At 37.2% G+C, this 23,290-nt stretch overlaps 1 protein-coding gene and 1 long non-coding RNA gene across 2 annotated transcripts in view; both read left to right on the top strand.

Annotated features, from left to right (window-relative positions):
• The window catches only part of LOC311254739, a 55,263-nt gene that overhangs the window by 8,741 nt on the left and 23,232 nt on the right, over nucleotides 1-23,290 (top strand). The gene's annotated exons all lie outside the window — the stretch shown is intronic.
• LOC311254311 (uncharacterized protein) lies at nucleotides 1,640-3,918 on the top strand. Its single transcript, XM_084348012.1, has 2 exons — nucleotides 1,640-2,855; nucleotides 3,859-3,918. The coding sequence occupies exon 1, from the start codon at nucleotides 1,650-1,652 to the stop codon at nucleotides 2,844-2,846; it is 1,197 nt and encodes a 398-aa protein (XP_084204138.1). The 5' UTR covers nucleotides 1,640-1,649; the 3' UTR covers nucleotides 2,847-2,855; nucleotides 3,859-3,918.

Genomic DNA, 23,290 nt, shown 5'->3' with positions numbered 1-23,290 from the left:
CAGACCTGCAAAACACAACATCAGAATGTGTAAATGTGTGGATGACATCTTTGACAGACAAGTACAAAGCCAGGCCTGAAACACTAGAGTTTGAGGAGATGTGTATGGCAGACTTTGCCTCAACTTGCAGACTTGTGTATGGCCAACAGACCAAAGGTAAAAAGGTTTTTCCTCTGCTGAATGAGATGGGATATGTTCAAAAGAGAGAAAACGATAAGCCCGCTGTCATCAGATTTCACCGCACATCACAGGAAAAATATCCCGAGCAGTTTTATGGCACATTACTGAAACTGTATGTTCCTTACCGATCAGACGATGAACTGAAACCTTCTTTTTTACCCACATATGAGTCATTCTACAACCGTGGCCGTGTTGAACTACCAGGTGCTAACCGTCCAGAGTCCGTCAAACGCATTGTCAAACGAAACAGAGAAAAATATGAAAAAAACAGTGAAGAAATTGAGAGTGCAATTGAGGAGTTTGAAGAGAACAGAGGTGTGATTGATGAATGGTGTAATCTGGCACCTGAATCTGAACTAGTGAGGTTGGAGTGCATTGAAGAACTGGAAGCAAGAGCGCCAGATCATGAAAATGTACAGGATGATGTCCCAGAATATGCAAAGCAGGCTAACGCTGTAACAGAAGCCAGAGCCATCAGAGAACCCCCTGCAGTTGACCCCACACTCTTACGTCAAATGTATCAGAATCTGAACCAGAAACAGACATGTGTGTTCCATGCAGTCAGAGACTGGTGCATAAAGCGTGTCTGTGGCCTTGATCCTGAGCAAATCTTCTTTTACATAAATGGTGGTGCTGGAACAGGAAAGTCACATCTCATCAAATGCATCTACTCAGAAGCATCTAAGATACTGTGCAAACTGCCGAGACGTGCTGAGGAGGCTGACATATCAAACCCCACTGTCCTTTTGACTGCTTTCACTGGAACCGCAGCCTTTAATATATCAGGTTCAACACTGCACTCTCTGCTCAAGCTGCCGAGAAGCCTAAAACCCCCATTTCAAGGACTTGGTAATAAACTGGATGAGGTCAGATCAGATCTGTTAAATGCTGAAATCATCATCATTGATGAAGTGTCCATGGTGTCAAAGCCACTTTTTGCATATGTGGATGCCAGACTGAAACAGATTAAAGGCTGTCAAAAACCATTTGGAGGGATGTCAGTAATCGCTGTTGGAGACTTCTATCAGCTACCACCAGTGAGACACAGTAAACCTCTCTGCGTCCAAGAGCCTTTACAAATAGACCTGTGGGGACATTTTAAGATGGTCACACTGACTGAGATCATGCGGCAGAAAGATGATGTGGTCTTTGCAGAGATGCTGAACAGGATCCGTGTGAAAGACAAGTCAGATGAGTTGTCTGAAGCAGACAGAGCTATGCTGTCACAGACCATCACTGAACCAGCACTTTGTCCGACTGATGCCCTGCACATTTTTGCAACAAACAAACAAGTCAATTCCCACAACTCTGCAACGTTAGCTCTGCTCCATTCTCATATCACTACCATTGATGCAGATGACTATAAAAAGGACCCACACAGTGGCAAAATGGCACGACAAGTCGAACCATTAAAAGGAGGCAAAAATGATTTACCAGATTCACTAAATGTTGCTGAAGGCGCACGTGCCATGCTCACCAGAAACATCGACGTCTCTCAGGGATTAGTGAATGGATCCTTTTGCACACTACAAAGGATAATTACCTCTGAACAAAGTGGTTTTACACACGTCACCATGCTTGGGCTCAAGATGGATGATGAAACAGCTGGAATGCGTTACCGCAATAGAGCACCAGGAGGACCCGATAATCTTGTGTACATTGACAGAGCGGAGGAGGATATGAAACAGAAAGGAGTGGTACGCAGACAGTTTCCCATTAAACTTGCCTTTGCTTGCACAATACATAAGGTTCAAGGTATGACAAAGACATCAGCCGTAGTCTCACTGAAACACATATTTGAACCTGGCATGGCTTATGTGGCTATCAGTAGAGTGACCTCTCTCAGTGGACTGTACATGCTGGATATAGACGAGAAAAAAATCTATGCAAACCAAGACGTCACTGCAGCCTTAGAGACCATGACACATGTCAACTTGGACAACATGATGCCTCTTCTCCATTTCAAGCAAACATTGAGCAGACATGACACTCTGACCATTGTTCACCACAACACAGAAGGACTGCCATCACATGTGAATGACATCAAGAGCCATCATGAACTGTGTCTTGCAGATGTTCTGTGTCTCACGGAAACCCACCTACAAGGCTCCTTTGTTGCACACAGCCTCCATTTAGACGGCTACAATATGTTCAAGCGCAACAGACACATGTCGTACACAAATCTCCCACAAATGGCAAACAGAGGTGGTGGCGGAGTTGCTGTTTTTGTGAAAAACCACTTTCAAGTGCGTGAAAAACAGTATCTACATAATGTGACTGATCTTGAGTTTGTGGCTCTGAAGGTTGAAGCCCCTGTGAGTGCACTGATTGCAGCCGTGTACAGACCTCCAGACTACAGCATTGCATCATTCCTGTCAAACCTGGTAAGCCTTTTGGATTCACTGGAGATCATGGATTGCCATCCCATCATTGTCTGTGGCGATTTCAATGAGAATCTCTTATCCAACGGAAGTATGCCAATACTGGAGCTGTTTCGGTCTAGGGGATATGCCCAACTAATCACTGCTGCAACCACCGAGAAGAACACACTGCTGGACCTCATTTTCATCTCTCAACCACAACGCTGTCTCAATTCTGGTGTCTTGAAAACGTACTACAGTTATCACAACCCTGTGTACTGTGTAATCTCCTGCAGCAGTTCATAAAGAAATCCGGTGAGTGACATTGAAAAGTACTAGGACTAGGGATTTGTTTGTTTTCGTGGATTAAGGGATTAAGAAAATTGTTTAATACCATTTTGTATGAAAAAGTATAATATGTTTTGCACATTTTGATTTAAAATACACAAAACTTAAACTGACAATGGTAAAATCTATCTAAGCTATATCACAATGATCATCGTTTACTGAAAATGCAATGTACGGTATTTGACAGACCATCTAGTTATACAGACTTGCAAAGCAAATAGTCAACAATTACTCAGAGTTGGGGTATCCTCTTTGCAGCCTGGCTTTACAACCTTGCCGGCTGCCTCAGTCTCTCTGAGACTGTGTGGGAGGGAGGGTGGACCAAGAGGATACACCGCTCAACACTTGATATGAATGTTGGTTTATTGTGTCTAAGAGAAATTGACCTACAAGGACATTATGTTGCTGAGAGAATTGCACACAGCTAACTCTCCAATCTGGTTCAAAATTAAAACCTTGGCTAATAAAAAATGCTTCAAAGGATGGATAAAAGTAGAACAACATTTAAAAATCTTGACTAATACAAAATGGCTAAAGGTTAAATTGTTTTACAGGCTAAAGGCAAAAAGGCTAAATTGTTTTACAGGTTAAAAGCAAAAAGGCTAAATTGTTTTACAGGTTAAAGGCAAAAAAGCTAAATTGTTTTACAGATAATTATGCGGTAATGGACCATATTCCCAACACATTTTGGCCTGTGCATTTGTCAGGGTGGGTCTGGGTCAGGGTTGATAAATGCGCAGGCCAAAACTATTTTTAGGCAGCTGTATACAGCTGCCAACATTTACCTTAGCAAAAATACATCAGAAAGTATGTGTTTTCAATGTAACACATACTTTCCAATGTACTTACACCTACCAGCTGAAACCCCACATTCCCACCAAATTTGCCACTACCCTCTCTAGCAGGGTGGGTGGCCTTGCCAGATACTCTAAATTATGCAAGTTTGCTGTCCCCCGGTTGGGAGACACAGTGCTCCTCTGTGACGACACCTGCCCACCTTGGTCCTATTTTCTTCAATACTGTGAGGACCAACTCATGACCAGCAACACCATGGTGCCACAAACGAGGCACCTGCACCAGCTTAAGTGTCAGTCGACAATGGAGCCATCACTGCTGGATCACGTGTGACATGTGCTTCCCCTCTCAGTGCAAAGGTTTCTTCATAACTAAGCATAAGGTAGGTCATTAAGGGTTTATTTTTGAACTAATATTCTTGTATGTGCTTTGATAAAATTGTCTGTGTATCAAACAGTTTTTGTAGCTTTTGACTTTAAAGTTACAGTTGGGAGTGTATTTTGAATGAAGTTCTTTCTTCAGGTCTTCCTCCACTGTGGTCCAGCCACTCCACAGCTGAGACCTCCAGACTGCCCAGAGAGTTAACATGCATAAGACATTCAGCCATTCAAAACCTCTCTGTGTGAAGTGGCTCTGGAGGGAAAATGGATTTCTGCCCTGCAGCAGTGTGCAAGGTAATTGATTACTTTGTATGGTGCAACTCTTGTGTATGTTTTGTGTCATGGTCTTCAGATTATAGACTTTCTGTTGTCTTTTCTCAGGGCGAGCTCCATTCCCCTGCCTCTCAGCGCCTGTGTCGGTGACGCTGTCCTCATGCCAAACGTGACCCGATAATAGGGAGCAGCAGTTCTTCCAGCCACTGAACATGTCGAAGGTCATGACTTCACTCATTTACAACTTCACACTGACAGTGTGCTCCATTGACAGTTCGGTTTGTGGCAGCAATGAAAAGATTCAACAAACAGCAGCATGACAGAATCACTACTGAAGATTACACTAGTGACCCATGGACCATATAACCGAATCTGAAGTATAGGACACCAGTTTAGTCTGTTTTGTTAATAATAATATTTATGTTATATGATTCATTGAACGTTTTTTTTATTTTGCATTTCATGAAAATGTATGTTATTTTTACGACACAGATAAAGGTGTAATTCATATCAGTTGCTACATGCATCTGAACTTGCTGTCCTGTAGGGGGGACTATTTTTTTTTTTAAATAGTAATCATTAGTGTGGGGTTTCAGCTGGTAGGTATACTAAAGGTTATTTCACCATTGTATACTTAGCTTTGGGCTAATGTAAACCCTTCTGAAAAGCAGTTATGGATGAGCCCAGTGCTGAGACTGTGCACTCAAAGCTGAGGGTATGGTCTTGAGAATGTCCTAAACACATGGCTTGGATATGAGCCTTGTCACATGATTTGATTGGCAAACAAACCTGGAGACCTGAAGTCACAAAAGTGACGTTAACTCCATGTTTTTTGGAGAAATCTTTAAAAAGTAAAGGTGAACCCAGCTCTGACAGAGATGGACTAACACAATTGAAATCACAGTGTTGGCCCGACTGTCAGTCCAGGGCTACTGGAGCTTGAAGCCATAAACTAATGGGGCTAATTAGCCTAAGTCTAACTATGATGTGAAAAGCTTTTATGGTAGGGCTGAACAAAATTTGAAATCACTGAAATTACAATATCTTCAGGCATGTAAAATGGTGTCATTGCCCAATCCTGTCACCCATCATGTAACTATCACTCTTTTTATCCCTCTTGAAAAAGCAACAAATAAGCACAGAAACAGAGAGGTTGAGTGAACAGTTACCTAACAATGCATCTTGCCTGCACATGCCTGGTCCTACTGATTGTGATAATATATATTTTGTTGAGCCCTGCCTTAGAAAATATTTTGAAACCAACAACTGTTTGCCAGTATGGATTTTGAAAATGACTACTTTCATGTATTTTCTATATATTCTTCTCTTATTTGTGTTTTGGTAATTTGTTTTATTGCATTTTATTTTTATTTTTTTCCCAAAAGAAAACTGAATGATAGTCATATTTTTTATCTAATTTTATCTTAAGTTTTGTTTGTTTCTCTGAACTAAATAGTGGCCAAAGACTGGTCAAACAATTCATAGAGATTAACCCAAAAGTCACCCAATTTACTGTGCCTGGAAACCTTTTCTTTTTAAATAGTCAAAGTTTGCTGAAAGGGTTTTAAAAAATCTCTTCCCTTTGCACATCAGTCGTCAGGGCAATGTTTCGGCACCATGCTGGAAACATTTCCTTGTGGTTGTTCCGAGGCGCAGAGCTTTTAAGAAATTTTTATTTGTTTACTGGTTACGTGCTAGAGGCACAGTGGATTTTGGTTTTGCAAGGCCGGCTTTCGTGTCTTTTCTATTCTCTTATAAACTGTTCATTGGTAGTTATTTAATTCATTTAAATAATCAACCAATCCCACAATTATAGGAAATGTCCTGAAATACACTTAAGGCCCGAATTAATTAGCTGGACTTCATAGGAAACCTTTGTCTCAAGATTCATTTCTTTTTTTTTTCTTTTTTTTTTTATACTTTTTTCTTAATAAGTCAAAGTTGACTGAGGGGCCCTCACAAAATCTCTGCTCTTAGTACATGCATTTGACAGTAGTATTCATACCATATTGCCATAAAATCCTTTAAGGTTCCTTCTGGTTGATCAAAGTGCCCCCATGTTGTGGGATCTTAACTTAATAATGTTCAGTTCCATTAAATTCCTTTCAGGTCACTTGAGTTATGTTCATATAATTTTAACATCATCAAATTCAGTTTAATCTGATTCATTAACTTTTTTATTCTACTAGGGCAATAAAATATGCATAGGCAAACTATTCAATCACATTTTCACAATATATTATAATATATACAAATTAGTTTCAACAACTGAACAACTATCCACTTTTGATGGATGATTTATCATCAAATAATCTGTGTAGTAATTTTTGTGCAATAAAGTCGTACACTCACATGAATAGATTTGAAATGATTTTGTAAATGTTTTTGAAATATGTTTTGATTCCTATTTGTGTGTCTCATCAGGCTTGTTTGTATATTATGCTGTGGATTTCACTTCTACTGCTTTATTACTGTTGATACTTCAATTAAATCTTGGAATGCTCTAATTACTGTGTGAATTACAAACTATTGTCTCCTCATGATTTGGTAGAATAATGAGACAATGTCCACAATGTCTTCCACAACTACAACTGCTACCTCTGCTACTGTTGCTGCTGCTACTACTACTACTACTACTACTACTACTACTACTACTACTAATAGCTGTACAACTAGTACAACTACTATTAATAGCTGTACTTTTCAGCCTTATTAGCTTTTGAAACATTCAGCTTTTGAAAAATGTGGCTTTTTCTGCAAAATCTTGACCATTCATTCTTATGGGGACATTTTAAAATTTACTTCTGCTACTACTCCTGCATACATACAGGTAGAGAAACCGTTCAAACTGTTCAGCTTTTTTAGCCCATTCAGCCTATTACTTTTCAGCTTTTTCAAATATTAAGCTTTATGTTCAGCTATAGAAACCATTCAACTATCAAACTGTTCAGCTTTTTAAGCTCTTTCAGCTTTGTACTTTTCAGCTTTTCAACCTTTTCAAATATTCAGCTTTCTGCCTTTTCAACTTTTTCAAATATTCAGCTTCATGTTGAGCTATAGAAACCGTTCAACTATCAAAATGTTCAGCTTTTTAAGCTCTTTCAACCTATTACTTTTCAGCCTTTCTTCCTTTTCAGCTTTTGAAAAAATCTGCTTTTTCTGCAAATTCTTGACCATTCTCATAGTTTCATGCATTTTTTATGCATCAGGCAAGTGTTTTCCAGCACATTCAGCAGATTTTGCAAAATCACTTCAGCCGTCAGCATTCACACTGTATTTTCGCAGGAAATACAATTTTTCTAGTTATTAGTGTGAATGCTTCAAAGCATTCACACTATTGTTCTTCTGGAATTTATTATTATTCCTGCTTCCGTACGTTTTTCAGCACCTATCTCCTCCTACAAATTTTGAGCTACAGAAACCATCCAACTATCAAAATGTGCAGCTCATTAAGGACATTCTTGCTTGTATTTTTGGTATTTCTATCTTTTATACTTTTGGAAATATTCAGCTTTTTCTGCAAAATTTTCCCCATTCATCCTTATGGGGAATTTCTCAAATTTCACCCTGCTACTACTTCAGCATACGTTCAGCTATAGAAACCGTTCAACTATCAAAATGTTCAGCTTTTTATGCTCTTTCAGCCTTATACTTTTCAGCTTTTTAGCTTTTCAACTTTTTCAAATATTCAGCTTTTTCAAAACTAAAACCAAATTTTTTTCCCATTCATCCTTATGGGGATTTTTTCAAATTTCATTCTGCTACTACTTCAGCATACATTCAGCTATAGAAACCGTTCAACTATCAAAATGTTCAGCTTTTTAAGCTCTTTCAGCCTTATACTTTTCAGCTTTTTAGCTTTTCAACTTTTTCAAATATTCAGCTTTTTCAAAAAAAAATTTAACATTGAAACAAATGGGAAAATCCTCAAATCCTCCTCAAAACTCATCCACTTTCAACCTCTTCTGCTCCCTCATACTTTGAGCTAGAGACACCATTCCAACTTTAAACTATTCACAAGACCTTGAACTATTGAACTTGTTTTTCAGTTTTTGAAAATATTTTATGGTTTTGAAATTATCACAGTTTTAGTTTTAATGATTTTTAGCTCGTGTTCTGGGTTTATAATGGGTGTGTATTGCGTGAGCTAGAGTGCGGAACATCATCGCTAGAGTGGAGAGCAGCTGGAAAAAGTTTAGAAAAAACTCTCTTCAGCTTGATTTGGGTCCCACATCTTTTACTTCACATAGACAATATATACATAGAAATGTAGGAAATCTTGTTGGCTTTCAGATGTTGGTCTTATTTCAGATGTAGGACTTAAACTTTTGGCTGTGGAAGCCCTTGAGCGGCAAGCACTCCAGCAACTCCCCCATAAGGCGCAGTGTTAACTTTGAGCCTAAATCTCTGGAGTGGAGCAGACGGTACCGGTTTTGTCTCTCGCTCTTGTGCCCTCATTTTTCACTCTACAGAAATAAAAAACACATCACATGGTTCAGCAATGTCTCCTGTTACTCACTGTATACATATTTTGGCCATAACCATTACACTTTTTTCTAAACCTGCAGCTGTTTGGGAGGTGTTTTCCCATTCATTCTTATGGGGACATTTTCAACTTTGGTTCTGCTACTGCTCCAGCATATGTGCAGCTACAGAAACTGTTTGGCTGTCAAACTGTCCAGCTTTTTAAGCTCTTTCAGCCTATTACTTTTTAGCTTTTCAACCTTTTCAGCTTTTCAACCTTTTCAGCCTTTTCAACCTTTTCATCCTTTTCAAATATTCAGCTTCATGTTCAGCTAGAGAAACTGTTCAGCTATCAAAATGTTCAGCTTTTCTGCCTTTTCAGCTTTTGAAAAAATCAGCTTTTCCTGCAAATTCTTGACTATTCATTCTCATAGTTTTATGCATGTTTTGTGGATTAGGCAACTGTTTTCCAGCACATTCAGCAGATTTTGCAAAATCACTTCAGCAATCAGCATTCACACTGTATTTTCGCAGGAAATACAATTTTTCTAGTTATTATTATTATTCCAGCTTCCGTACGTTTTTCAGCTCTCTTCTACTCTTTCAAATTTTGAGCTACAGAAACCATTCAACCATCAAAATGTTCAGCTCGTTAAGGACATTACTGCCTCTATTTTTCATTTTTCTATCTTTCATACTTTTGGAAATATTCAGCTTTTTCTGCCAAATTTTTCCCATTCATCCTTATGGGGAATTTCTCAAATTTCATTCTGCTACATCTTCAGCATACGTTCAGCTATAGAAACCGTTCAACTATCAAAATGTTCAGCTATTTATGCTCTTTCAGCCCTGTACTTTTCAGCTTTTTAGCTTTTCAACTTTTTCAAATATTCAGCTTTTTCAAAACTAAAACCAAAATTTTTTCCCATTCATCCTTATGGGGATTTTTTCAAATTTCATTCTGCTACTACTTCAGCATACGTTCAGCTATAGAAACCGTTCAACTATCAAAATGTTCAGCTTTTTATGCTCTTTCAGCCTTCTTATTTTCAGCTTTTTAGCTTTTCAACTTTTTCAAATATTCAGCTTTTTCAAAAAAAAAATTAATATGGAAGCAAATGGGAAAATCTTCAAATCCTCTTCAAAACTCATCCACTTTCAACCTCTTCTGCTCTCTCATACTTTGAGCTAGAGACACCATTCCAACTTTAAAATAATCACAAGACCTTGAACTATTAGGCATGTGTTTAGTTTTTGAAAATCTTTTACGGTTTTGAAATTATCACAGTTTTAGTTTGAAGGATTTTTAGCTCGTCTTCTGGGTTTATAATGGGTGTGTATTGCGTGAGCTAGAGTGGGTGACATCATCGCTAGAGTGGAGAGCAGCTGCAAAAACTTTAGAAAAAACTCTCTTCAGCTTGATTTGGGTCCCACATCTTTTACTTCACATAGACAATATATACATAGAAATGTAGGAAATCTTGTTGGCTTTCAGATGATGGTCTTATTTCAGATGTAGGACTTAAACTTTTGACTGTAGAAGCCCTCGAGTGACAAGAACTCCAGCAACTCCCCCATAAGCCGCAGTGTTAACTTTGAGCCTAAATCTCTGGAGTGGAGCAGACGGTACCGGTTTTGTCTCTCGCTCTTGTGCCCTCATTTTTCACTCTACAGAAATAAAAAACACATCACAGGGTTCAGCAATGTCTCCTGTTACTCACTGTATACATATTTTGGCCATAACCATTACACTTTTTTCTAAACCTGCAGGTGTTTGGGAGGTGTTTTCCCATTCATTCTTATGGGGACATTTTCAAATTTCATTCTGCTACTGCTCCAGCATATGTGCAGCTACAGAAACTGTTTGGCTGTCAAGCTGTTCAGCTTTTTCAAATATTCAGCTTTATGTTCAGCTATAGAAACCGTTCAACTATCAAAATGTTCAGTTTCATGTCCAGCTAGAGAAACTGTTAAAATATCAAAATATTCAGCTTTATGTTCAGCTAGAGAAACTGTTCAACTTTTAAAATATTCAGCTTTATGTTCAGCTATAGAAACCGTTCAGCTATCAAACTGTTCAGCTTTTTAAGCTCTTTCAGCCTATTACTTTCAGCTTTTCAACCTTTTCAGCTTCTTCAAATATTCAGCTTTATGTTCAGCTATAGAAACCGTTAAACTATCAAAATGTTCAGTTTCATGTTCAGCTAGAGAAACTGTTAAAATATCAAACTATTCAGCTTTTCAACCTCTTCAGCTTTTTCAAATATTCAGCTTTATGTTCAGCTATAGAAACCGTTCAGCTATCAAACTGTTCAGCTTTTTAAGCTCTTTCAGCCTATTACTTTCAGCTTTTCAACCTTTTCAGCTTCTTCAAATATTCAGCTTTATGTTCAGCTATAGAAACCGTTCAACTATCAAAATGTTCAGTTTCATGTTCAGCTAGAGAAACTGTTCATCTTTTAAAATATTCAGCTTTTTAAGCTCTTTCAACCTATTACTTTTCAGCTTTTCAACCTTTTCAGCTCTTCGACCATTTCAGCTTTTCACCTTTTTCAACTTTTCAACCTTTTCAAATATTCAGCTTGATGTTCAGCTAGAGAAACTGTTCAACTATCAAAATATTCACCTTAGAAACTGTTCAACTTTCAAAACCTTCAGCTTTTCCAACCCATTCGGCCTATTCCTTTTCACCTTTTCTGCCTTTTCAGCTTTGAAAAATTCTGCTTTTTCTGCAAATTCTTGACCATTCATTCTCATAGTTTTATGCATTAGGCAAGTGTTTTCCAGTACTACATTCAGCAGATTTCCAAAATCACTTCAGCTTTCAGCATTCACACTGTATTTTCGTAGGAAATACACATTTTTCTAGTTATTATTATTATTCATGATTCCGTACGTTTTTTGGCTCTTTTCAACTCCTTCAAATTTTGAGCTACAGAAACCATTCAACTATCAAAATGTTCAGCTCATTAAGGACATTATGGCATCCATTTTTCATTTTTCTATCTTTCATACTTTTGGAAATATTCAGCTTTTTCTGCAAAATGTTTCCCATTCATCCTTATGGGGAATTTCTCAAATTTCGCTCTGCTACTACTTCAGCATACGTTCAGCTATAGAAACCGTTCAACTATCAAAATGTTCAGCTATTTGTGCTCTTTCAGCCTATCAATTTTCAGCTTTTTAACTTTTCAACTTTTTCAAATATTCAGCTTTTTCAAAACTAAAACCAAAATTTTTTCCCATTCATCCTTATGGGGATTTTTTCAAATTTCATTCTGCTACTACTTCAGCATATGTTCAGCTATAGAAACCGTTCAACTATCAAAATGTTCAGCTTTTTAAGCTCTTTCAGCCTTGTTCTTTTCAGCTTTTTAGCTTTTCAACTTTTTCAAATATTCAGCTTTTTCAAAAAAAAATTTAACATGGAAACAAATGGGAAAATCCTCAAATCCTCCTTAAAACTCATCCACTTTCAACCTCTTCTTCTCCCTCATACTTTGAGCTAGAGACACCATTCCAACTTTAAACTATCCACAAGACCTTGAACTATTGAACTTGATTTTCAGTTTTTGAAAATCTTTTACGGTTTTGAAATTATCACAGTTTTAGTTTGAAGGAGTTTTAGCTCCTCTTCTGGGTTTATAATGGGTGTGTATTGCGTGAGCTAGAGTGCGGAACATCACCGCTAGAGTGGAGAGCAGCTGCAAAAACTTGAGGAAAAACTCTCTTCAGCTTGATTTGGGTCCCACAGCTTTTACTTCACATAGACAATATATACATAGAAATGTAGGAAATTTTGTTGGCTTTCATATGATCAACTTATTTCAGATGTGCGACGTAAACTTTTGGCTGTAGAAGCCCTCGAGCGACAAGAACTCCAGCAACTCCCCCATAAGCCGCAGTGTTAACTTTGAGCCTAAATCTCTGGAGTGGAGCAGACGGTACCGGTTTTGTCTCTCGCTCTTGTGCCCTCATTTTTCACTCTACAGAAATAAAAAACACATCACATGGTTCAGCAATGTCTCCTGTTACTCACTGTATACATATTTTGGCCATAACCACCACACTTTTTTCTAAACCTGCAGGTGTTTGGGAGGTGTTTTCCCATTCATTCTTATGGGGACATTTTCAGCTTTGGTTCTGCTACTGCTCCAGCATCTGTGCAGCTACAGAAACTGTTTGGCTGTCAAACTGTTCAGCTTTTTAGGCTCTTTCAGCCTATTACTTTCAGATTTTCAACCTTTTCAGCTTTTCAACCTTTTCAGCTTTTTCAAATATTCAGCTTTATGTTCAGCTATAGAAACTCTTCAACTATCAAAATGTTCAGCTTTTTAACCTTTTCAGCCTTTTCAAGTATTCAGCTTCATGTTTAGCTAGAGAACCTCTTCAACTATCAAAATGTTCAGCCTTTTAAGCTCTTTCAGCCTATTACTTTCAGCTTTTCAACCTTTTCAGCTTTTTCAACCTTTTCAGCTTTTCAACCTTTTCAGCTTTTTCAACCTTTTCAGCTTTTTCAAATATTCAGCTTTATGTTCAGCTATAGAAACCATTCAACTATCAAAATCTTCAGCTTTTTAAGCTCTTTCAACCTATTACTTTTCAGCCTTTCTGCCTTTTCAGCTTTTGAAAAAATCAGCTTTTTCTGCAAATTCTTGACTATTCATTCTCATAGTTTTATGCATGTTTTGTGGATGAGGCAAGTGTTTTCCAGCACATTCAGCAGATTTTGCAAAATCACTTCAGCAATCAGCATTCACACTGTATTTTCGCAGGAAATACAATTTTTCTAGTTATTATTATTCTTCTTCCGTACGTTTTTCGGCTCTCTTCAACTCCTTCAAATTTTGTGCTACAGAAACCATTCAACTATCAAAATGTTCAGCTCATTAAGGACATTATGGCATCCATTTTTCATTTTTCTATCTTTCATACTTTTGGAAATATTCAGCTTTTTCTGCAAAATGTTTCCCATTCATCCTTATGGGGAATTTCTCAAATTTCGCTCTGCTACTACTTCAGCATACGTTCAGCTATAGAAACCGTTCAACTATCAAAATGTTCAGCTATTTATGCTCTTTCAGCCTATCAATTTTCAGCTTTTTAACTTTTCAACTTTTTCAAATATTCAGCTTTTTCAAAACTAAAACCAAAATTTTTTCCCATTCATCCTTATGGGGATTTTTTCAAATTTCATTCTGCTACTACTTCAGCATACGTTCAGCTATAGAAACCGTTCAACTATCAAAATGTTCAGCTTTTTAAGCTCTTTCAGCCTTGTTCTTTTCAGCTTTTTAGCTTTTCAACTTTTTCAAATATTCGGTTTTTTCAAAAAAAAATTTAACATGGAAACAAATGGGAAAATCCTGAAATCCTCCTCAAAACTCATCCACTTTCAACCTCTTCTTCTCCCTCATACTTTGAGCTAGAGACACCATTCCAACTTTAAACTATCCACAAGACCTTGAACTATTGAACTTGATTTTCAGTTTTTGAAAATCTTTTACGGTTTTGAAATTATCACAGTTTTAGTTTGAAGGATTTTTAGCTCATCTTCTGGGTTTATAATGGGTGTGTATTGCGTGAGCTAGAGTGCGGAACATCATCGCTAGAGTGGAGAGCAGCTGCAAAAACTTTAGAAAAAACTCTCTTCAGCTTGATTTGGGTCCCACAGCTTTTACTTCACATAGACAATATATACATAGAAATGTGGGAAATCTTGTTGGCTTTCAGATGATGTTCTTATTTCAGATGTGCGACTTAAACTTTTGGCTGTAGAAGCCCTCGAGCGACAAGCACTCCAGCAACTCCCCCATAAGCCGCAATGTTAACTTTGAGCCTAAATTTCTGGAGTGGAGCAGACGGTACCGGTTTTGTCTCTCGCTGTTGTGCCCTCATTTTTCACTCTACAGAAATAAAAAACACATCACATGGTTCAGCAATGTCTCCTGTTACTCACTGTATACATATTTTGGCCATAACCATTGCACTTTTTTCTCAACCTGCAGGTGTTTGGGAGGTGTTTTCCCATTCATTCTTATGGGGACATTTTCAACTTTGGTTCTGCTACTGCTCCAGCATATGTGCAGCTACAGAAACTGTTTGGCTGTCAAACTGTTCAGCTTTTTAAGCTCTTTCAGCCTATTACTTTCAGCTTTTCAACCTTTTCAGCTTTTCAACCTTTTCAGCTTTTTCAAATATTCAGCTTTATGTTCAGCTATAGAAACCATTCAACTATCAAAACATTCAGCTTAATGTTCAGCTATAGAAACCATTCAACTATCAAAATATTCAGCTTTATGTTCAGCTATAGAAACCATTCAACTATCAAAATATTCAGATTTATGTTCAGCTATAGAAACCATTCAACTATCAAAACATTCAGCTTTATGTTCAGCTATAGAAACCGTTCAACTATCAAAACATTCAGCTTTATGTTCAGCTAGAGAAACTGTTCAACTATCAAAACATTCAGCTTCATGTTCAGCTATAGAAACCATTCAACTATCAAAATATTCAGCTTTATGTTCAGCTATAGCTTGCGTTAGGCAAGTGTTTTCTAGCACATTCAGCAGATTTTGCAAAATCACTTCAGCAATCAGCATTCACACTGTATTTTCGCAGGAAATACAATTTTTCTAGTTATTATTATTATTCATGATTCCGTACGTTTTTTGGCTCTTTTCAACTCCTTCAAATTTTGTGCTACAGAAACCATTCAACTATCAAAATGTTCAGCTCATTAAGGACATTATGGCATCCATTTTTCTTTTTTCTATCTTTCATACTTTTGGAAATATTCAGCTTTTTCTGCCAAATTTTCCCCATTCATCCTTATGGGGAATTTCTCAAATTTCGCTCTGCTACTACTTCAGCATACGTTCAGCTATAGAAACCGTTCAACTATCAAAATGTTCAGCTATTTGTGCTCTTTCAGCCTTGAGCTTTTCAGCTCTTTAACCTTTCAACTTTTTCAAATATTCATCTTTTTCAAAACTAAAACCAAAATTTTTTCCCATTCATCCTTATGGGGATTTTTTCAAATTTCATTCTGCTACTACTTCAGCATACATTCAGCTATAGAAACCGTTCAACTATCAAAATGTTCAGCTTTTTAAGCTCTTTCAGCCTTGTTCTTTTCAGCTTTTTAGCTTTTCAACTTTTTCAAATATTCAGCTTTTTCAAAAAAAATTTTAACATGGAAACAAATGGGAAAATCCTCAAATCCTCCTCAAAACTCATCCACTTTCAACCTCTTCTGCTCCCTCATACTTTGAGCTAGAGACACCATTCCAACTTTAAACTATCCACAAGACCTTGAACTATTGAACTTGATTTTCAGTTTTTGAAAATCTTTTACAGTTTTGAAATTATCACAGTTTTAGTTTTAAGGATTTTTAGCTCCTCTTCTGGGTTTATAATGGGTGTGTATTGCGTGAGCTAGAGTGCGGAACATCACCGCTAGAGTGGAGAGCAGCTGCAAAAACTTTAGAAAAAACTCTCTTCAGCTTGATTTGGGTCCCACAGCTTTTACTTCACATAGACAATATATACATAGAAATGTAGGAAATCTTGTTGGCTTTCAGATAATGTTCTTATTTCAGATGTAGGACTTAAACTTTTGGCTGTAGAAGCCCTTGAGCAACAAGCACTCCAGCAACTCCCCCATAAGCCGCAATGTTAACTTTGAGCCTACATTTCTGGAGTGGAGCAGACGGTACCAGTTTTGTCTCTCGCTCTTGTGCCCTCATTTTTCACTCTACAGAAATAAAAAATACATCACATGGTTCAGCAATGTCTCCTGTTACTCACTGTATACATATTTTGGCTATAACCATTACACTTTTTTCTAAACCTGCAGCTGTTTGGGAGGTGTTTTCCCATTCATTCTTATGGGGACATTTTCAAATTTCATTCTGCAACTGCTCCAGCATATGTGCAGCTACAGAAACTGTTTGGCTGTCAAACTGTTCAGCTTTTCAACCTCTTCAGCTTTTTCAAATATTCAGCTTTATGTTCAGCTATAGAAACCGTTCAGCTATCAAACTGTTCAGCTTCTTAAGCTCTTTCAGCCTATTACTTTCAGCTTTTCAACCTTTTCAGCTTCTTCAAATATTCAGCTTTATGTTCAGCTATAGAAACCGTTCAACTATCAAAATGTTCAGTTTCATGTTCAGCTAGAGAAACTGTTCAACTATCAAAATATTCAGCTTGCAAACTGTTCAACTATCAAAATATTCAGTTTTATGTTCAGCTAGAGAAACTGTTCAACTGTCAAAATATTCAACTACTACTACTACTTGTACTACTAGGCTACTTGTACTGCTACTACTTGTACTTCTACCCCCACAATTAATGCTGCTACTCGTATTACTACTACTACTTGTCTTACAACTACTTCTACTATTACTACTACCACCACCACTACTAGAAGTTGGTCTCTCTCTCTCTCTCTCTCTCTTTCTGTGTGTGTGTGTGTGTGTGTGTTTGTGTGTGTGTGTGTAAGGCATGGATATGGACCACATAATGAAGTGATGAAAATCACTAGTAACGACAATATCCCAGACTCCCTTACGAATCGAGTGATTTTAAGAGTTGTTGCATCATGAGGAGAAGCTTAATCAACTTTTTGGAACACCTATGACACACTTTAAGTCATTGGTGCCTTCCTTCAAATTTGGCATTAACTACAATACATTACGATTTGTCTTTCATTGTGAAAAGTGTCAGTTTCTTCGCGGCATCGCTGTATAAGCCTGTTACTTCGTCGCCGGACTCCCTTAAAAAAACACAACTTTGAAACTTGTTTCGTTATGAGAAACTGTATAAACGTTGTGAAACGCAGTGTACAACGTATTCTTAACAATTTGGGCACAGTTGATCATTCGGCAAAGGTTATACATGAAGAAATGTTTTCTTTGCGTAAGAAACATATCCGTTTGTTCCAATGACGTCGGCGTAGCCCTGTATTTTCATATCTAGCGGGGCGCGACGCATTTAATGTCGGACATTGTATGCGCTTTTATCTACGTTATCTATTTCCGTCCTAACGTTGGTTATTAGAGATCCCCACAAAGCTCACAATGTTACACGAGTCCTGACTTCTTTTACCACGGGCTCTATGAGATATTGCAGGATTTGGGGATCGCTTTCAGAGGTTTTTGTGTTTAATACCAGAATTTCCGAGTGTCACCTGAACGCCTCGATCAAACGGATCTTCCGTCAGTCGCTGTATGCTGTCTGACAGGTAAGTCTGCTTCACACGGCCGGCAGTTATGAACGGTCCAAATACAGGTTTATTGTTTCAGAAGTACAGTAAGAGTGGTGTTTAATTCAAACGGGAGTAAACATGAATTTATGGGCGCAGAGTTTATCTTGTTCGGCAAAGCCTTTATTGTTGGCTACCCGATGGTAACGTTGCTAGCATAACCGCTAACGCTAACCAAGTTAACGGACTAGCGCGTGAAGGAGTTATGAAAGGAGAGCCGACGTCAGTTAGCTGCAGTTAATAGCAGAGGCCCAGTGTATTTGGCTAAGACAACCAACAGCCAACGTACTAACAGCAGTTTTCAGTTCAGAGCATTGTCCCATTTATTGGTTGTGAATGCAGGAGGCATTCACAACATATGTTCTTCTACGCACGGAATTCTTTATTTTTATTTTTAGTGTGAATGCTTCAAAGCATTCACACTATTGTTCTTCCGGAATTTATTAAAGTTATTATTATTATTATTATTATTCCAGCTTCCGTACGTTTTTCAGCTCTCTTCTACTCTTTCAAATTTTGAGCTACATAAACCATTCAACCATCAAAATGTTCAGCTCGTTAAGGACATTACTGCCTCTATTTTTCATTTTTCTATCTTTCATACTTTTGGAAATATTCAGCTTTTTCTGCCAAATTTTTCCCATTCATCCTTATGGGGAATTTCTCAAATTTCATTCTGCTACATCTTCAGCATACGTTCAGCTATAGAAACCGTTCAACTATCAAAATGTTCAGCTATTTATGCTCTTTCAGCCTTGTACTTTTCAGCTTTTTAGCTTTTGAACTTTTTCAAATATTCAGCTTTTTCAAAACTAAAACCAAAATTTTTTCCCATTTATCCTTATGGGGATTTTCTCAAATTTCATTCTGCTACTACTTCAGCATACGTTCAGCTATAGAAACCGTTCAACTATCAAAATGTTCAGCTTTTTATGCTCTTTCAGCCTTCTTATTTTCAGCTTTTTAGCTTTTCAACTTTTTCAAATATTCAGCTTTTTCAAAAAAAAATTTAATATGGAAGCAAATGGGAAAATCTTCAAATCCTCTTCAAAACTCATCCACTTTCAACCTCTTCTGCTCTCTCATACTTTGAGCTAGAGACACCATTCCAACTTTAAAATAGTCACAAGACCTTGAACTATTGAATTTGTTTTTCAAAATTTTAAAATCTTTTACGGTTTTGAAATTATTACAGTTTTAGTTTGAAGGACTTTTAGCTCCTCTTCTGGGTTTATAATGGGTGTGTATTGCGTGAGCTAGAGTGGGTGACATCATCGCTAGAGTGGAGAGCAGCTGCAAAAACTTTAGAAAAAACTCTCTTCAGCTTGATTTGGGTCCCACATCTTTTACTTCACATAGACAATATATACATAGAAATGTGGGAAATCTTGTTGGCTTTCAGATGATGGTCTTATTTCAGATGTAGGACTTAAACTTTTGACTGTAGAAGCCCTCGAGTGACAAGAACTCCAGCAACTCCCCCATAAGCCGCAGTGTTAACTTTGAGCCTAAATCTCTGGAGTGGAGCAGATGGTACCGGTTTTGTCTCTCGCTCTTGTGCCCTCATTTTTCACTCTACAGAAATAAAAAACACATCACAGGGTTCAGCAATGTCTCCTGTTACTCACTGTATACATATTTTGGCCATAACCATTACACTTTTTTCTAAACCTGCAGCTGTTTGGGAGGTGTTTTCCCATTCATTCTTATGGGGACATTTTCAAATTTCATTCTGCTACTGCTCCAGCATATGTGCAGCTACAGAAACTGTCTGGCTGTCAAACTGTTCAGCTTTTTAAGCTCTTTCAGCCTATTACTTTCAGCTTTTCAATCTTTTCAGCTTCTTCAAATATTCAGCTTCATGTTCAGCTAGAGAAACTGTTCAACTTTTAAAATATTCAGCTTTATGTTCAGCTATAGAAACCGTTCAACTTTCAAAATGTTCAGCTTCATGTTCAGCTAGAGAAACTGTTAAAATATCAAAATATTGAGCTTTATGTCCAGCTAGAGAAACTGTTCAGCTTTTAAAATATTCAGCTTTATGTTCAGCTAGAGAAACTGTTCAGCTTTTAAAATATTCAGCTTTATGTTCAGCTAGAGAAACTGTTCAACTTTTAAAATATTCAGCTTTATGTTCAGCTAGAGAAACTGTTCAACTTTTAAAATATTCAGCTTTATGTTCAGCTAGAGAAACTGTTCAGCTTTTAAAATATTCAGCTTTATGTTCAGCTAGAGAAACTGTTCAGCTTTTAAAATATTCAGCTTTTTAAGCTCTTTCAACCTATTACTTTTCAGCTTTTCAACCTTTTCAGCTTTTCAACCATTTCAGCTTTTCAGCTTTTTCAACTTTTCAACCTTTTCAGCTTTTCAACCTTTTCAAATATTCAGCTTGATGTTCAGCTAGAGAAACTGTTCAACTTTTAAAATATTCAGCTTTATGTTCAGCTAGAGAAACTGTTCAGCTTTTAAAATATTCAGCTTTATGTTCAGCTAGAGAAACTGTTCAGCTTTTAAAATATTCAGCTTTTTAAGCTCTTTCAACCTATTACTTTTCAGCTTTTCAACCTTTTCAGCTTTTCAACCATTTCAGCTTTTCACCTTTTTCAACTTTTCAACCTTTTCAGCTTTTCAACTTTTTCAAATATTCAGCTTGATGTTCAGCTAGAGAAACTGTTCAACTATCAAAATATTCACCTTAGAAACTGTTCAACTTTCAAAATCTTCAGCTTTTCCAACCCATTCGGCCTATTCCTTTTCACCTTTTCTGCCTTTTCAGCTTTGAAAAATTCTGCTTTTTCTGCAAATTCTTGACCATTCATTCTCATAGTTTTATGCATTTTTTATGCATTAGGCAAGTGTTTTCCAGCACATTCAGCAGATTTCCAAAATCACTTCAGCTTTCAGCATTCACACTGTATTTTCGTAGGAAATACAAATTTTTCTAGTTAGTGTGAATGCTGACACAGCATTCACACTATTGTTCTTCTGGAATTTATTAAAGTTATTATAATTATTATTATTCCTGATTCCGTACGTTTTTTGGCTCGCTTCTCCTCCTACAAATTTTGAGCTACACAAACCATTCAACTATCAAAATGTGCAGCTCGTTAAGGACATGATGGCGTGTATTTTTCTTTTCTCTATATTTTATACTTTTGGAAATATTCAGCTTTTTCTGCAAAATTCTCCCTATTCATCCTTATGGGGAATTTCTCAAATTTCGCTCTGCTACTACTTCAGCATACTTTCAGCTATAGAAACCGTTCAACTATCAAAATGTTCAGCTATTTATGCTCTTTCAGCCTTGTGCTTTTCAGCTTTTTAGCTTTTCAACTTTTTCAAATATTCAGCTTTTTCAAAACTAAAACCAAAATTTTTTCCCATTCATCCTTATGGGGATTTTCTCACATTTCATTCTGCTACTGCTTCAGCATACGTTCAGCTATAGAAACCGTTCAACTATCAAAATGTTCAGCTTTTTAAGCTCTTTCAGCCTTGTACTTTTCAGCTTTTTAACTTTTCAACCTTTTCAAATATTCAGCTTTTTCAAAAAAGAATTTAATATGGAAGCAAATGGGAAAATCTTCAAATCCTCCTCAAAACTCATGGACTTTCAACCTCTTCTGCTCCCTCATACTTTGAGCTAGAGACACCATTCCAACTTTAAAATAGTCACAAGACCTTGAACTACTGAACTTGTTTTTCAAAATTTTAAAATCTTTTATGGTTTTGAAATTATCACAGTTTTAGTTTGAAGGAGTTTTAGCTCCTCTTCTGGGTTTATAATGGGTGTGTATTGCGTGAGCTAGAGTGGGTGACATCATCGCTAGAGTGCAGAGCAGCTGCAAAAACTTTAGAAAAAACTCTCTTCAGCTTGATTTGGGTCCCACAGCTTTTACTTCACATAGACAATATATACATAGAAATGTAGGAAATCTTGTTGGCTTTCATATGATCATCTTATTTCAGATGTGCGACTTAAACTTTTGGCTGTAGAAGCCCTCGAGCGACAAGCACTCCAGCAACTCCCCCATAAGGCGCAATGTTAATTTTGAGCCTAAATTTCTGGAGTGGAGCAGACGGTACCGGTTTTGTCTCTCGCTCTTGTGCCCTCATTTTTCACTCTACTGAAATAAAAAACACATCACATGGTTCAGCAATGTCTCCTGTTACTCACTGTATACATATTTTGGCCATAACCATTACACTTTTTCCTAAACCTGTAGCTGTTCGGGAGGTGTTTTCCCATTCATTCTTATGGGGACATTTTCAACTTTGGTTCTGCTACTGCTCCAGCATCTGTGCAGCTACAGAAACTGTTTGGCTGTCAAACTGTTCAGCTTTTCAACCTTTTCATCCTTTTCAAATATTCAGCTTTCTGCCTTTTCAGCTTTTTCAAGTATTCAGCTTCATGTTCAGCTAGAGAAACTGTTCAGCTATCAAAATGTTCAGCTTTTCTGCCTTTTCAGCTTTTGAAAAAATCAGCTTTTCCTGCAAATTCTTTTTTTTTTTTATAATATTTTTTATTGGTTTTTTCAAAAAAAGTTTAACAGCACAAAGAGAAAAAAAAATAGACATGGTAACAATAAAAGAAACAACAACAAAACAAAAACAAACAAAACAAAAAGAAAACGGACAAACATTTACATATTGCAGTTGCGTAAAATGAAAAAGATTAGTACATTATGATGGGCCATGTGGCAAATGTATACATGATGTTAAGTAGTAGAGGTCCATTACATCTAGGGTGCATTAAGAAAAGAGGAGAATTAAAGCTTATTTCTAATGTAGTCCATGAATGGCTTCCAAATGTTCTCAAAGTTATCCGAGGAGCCACTTACTGTGTACCTCAACTTTTCAAGTTTAAGGAGCTGTATGATTTCCCTCAGCCACTGAGTCCAGCTCGGTGGCTGAGGATTTTTCCAATTAAGAAGGATCAGTTTCCGCGCCAACAACGTGACAAATTTTGTAATTTTCAATTTGGTTCCAGAAAGATTTTTATTGTTCTCTCTCACTACTCCAAAAATGGCTAATACAGGATCTGGTTGAACCACCATTTTGAAAACTTCTGATAGGGTGTTGAAAATCGAGCTCCAATAGGTGTGTAAATGAGGACAGAGCCAGAAAGAGTGTGCCAGAGAGCCTGGTGAGAGCCCACATCTATCACACAATGGGTCCACATTTGGGAACATTCTCGAGAGTCTAACCTTGGAAAAGTGAAG

Source organism: Pagrus pagrus (genome assembly GCF_965226575.1).
Source record: "Pagrus pagrus genome assembly, chromosome: 3".
Classification (NCBI taxonomy): Eukaryota; Metazoa; Chordata; class Actinopteri; order Spariformes; family Sparidae; genus Pagrus; species Pagrus pagrus.
This window is presented reverse-complemented; position numbering and strand designations above follow the sequence as displayed.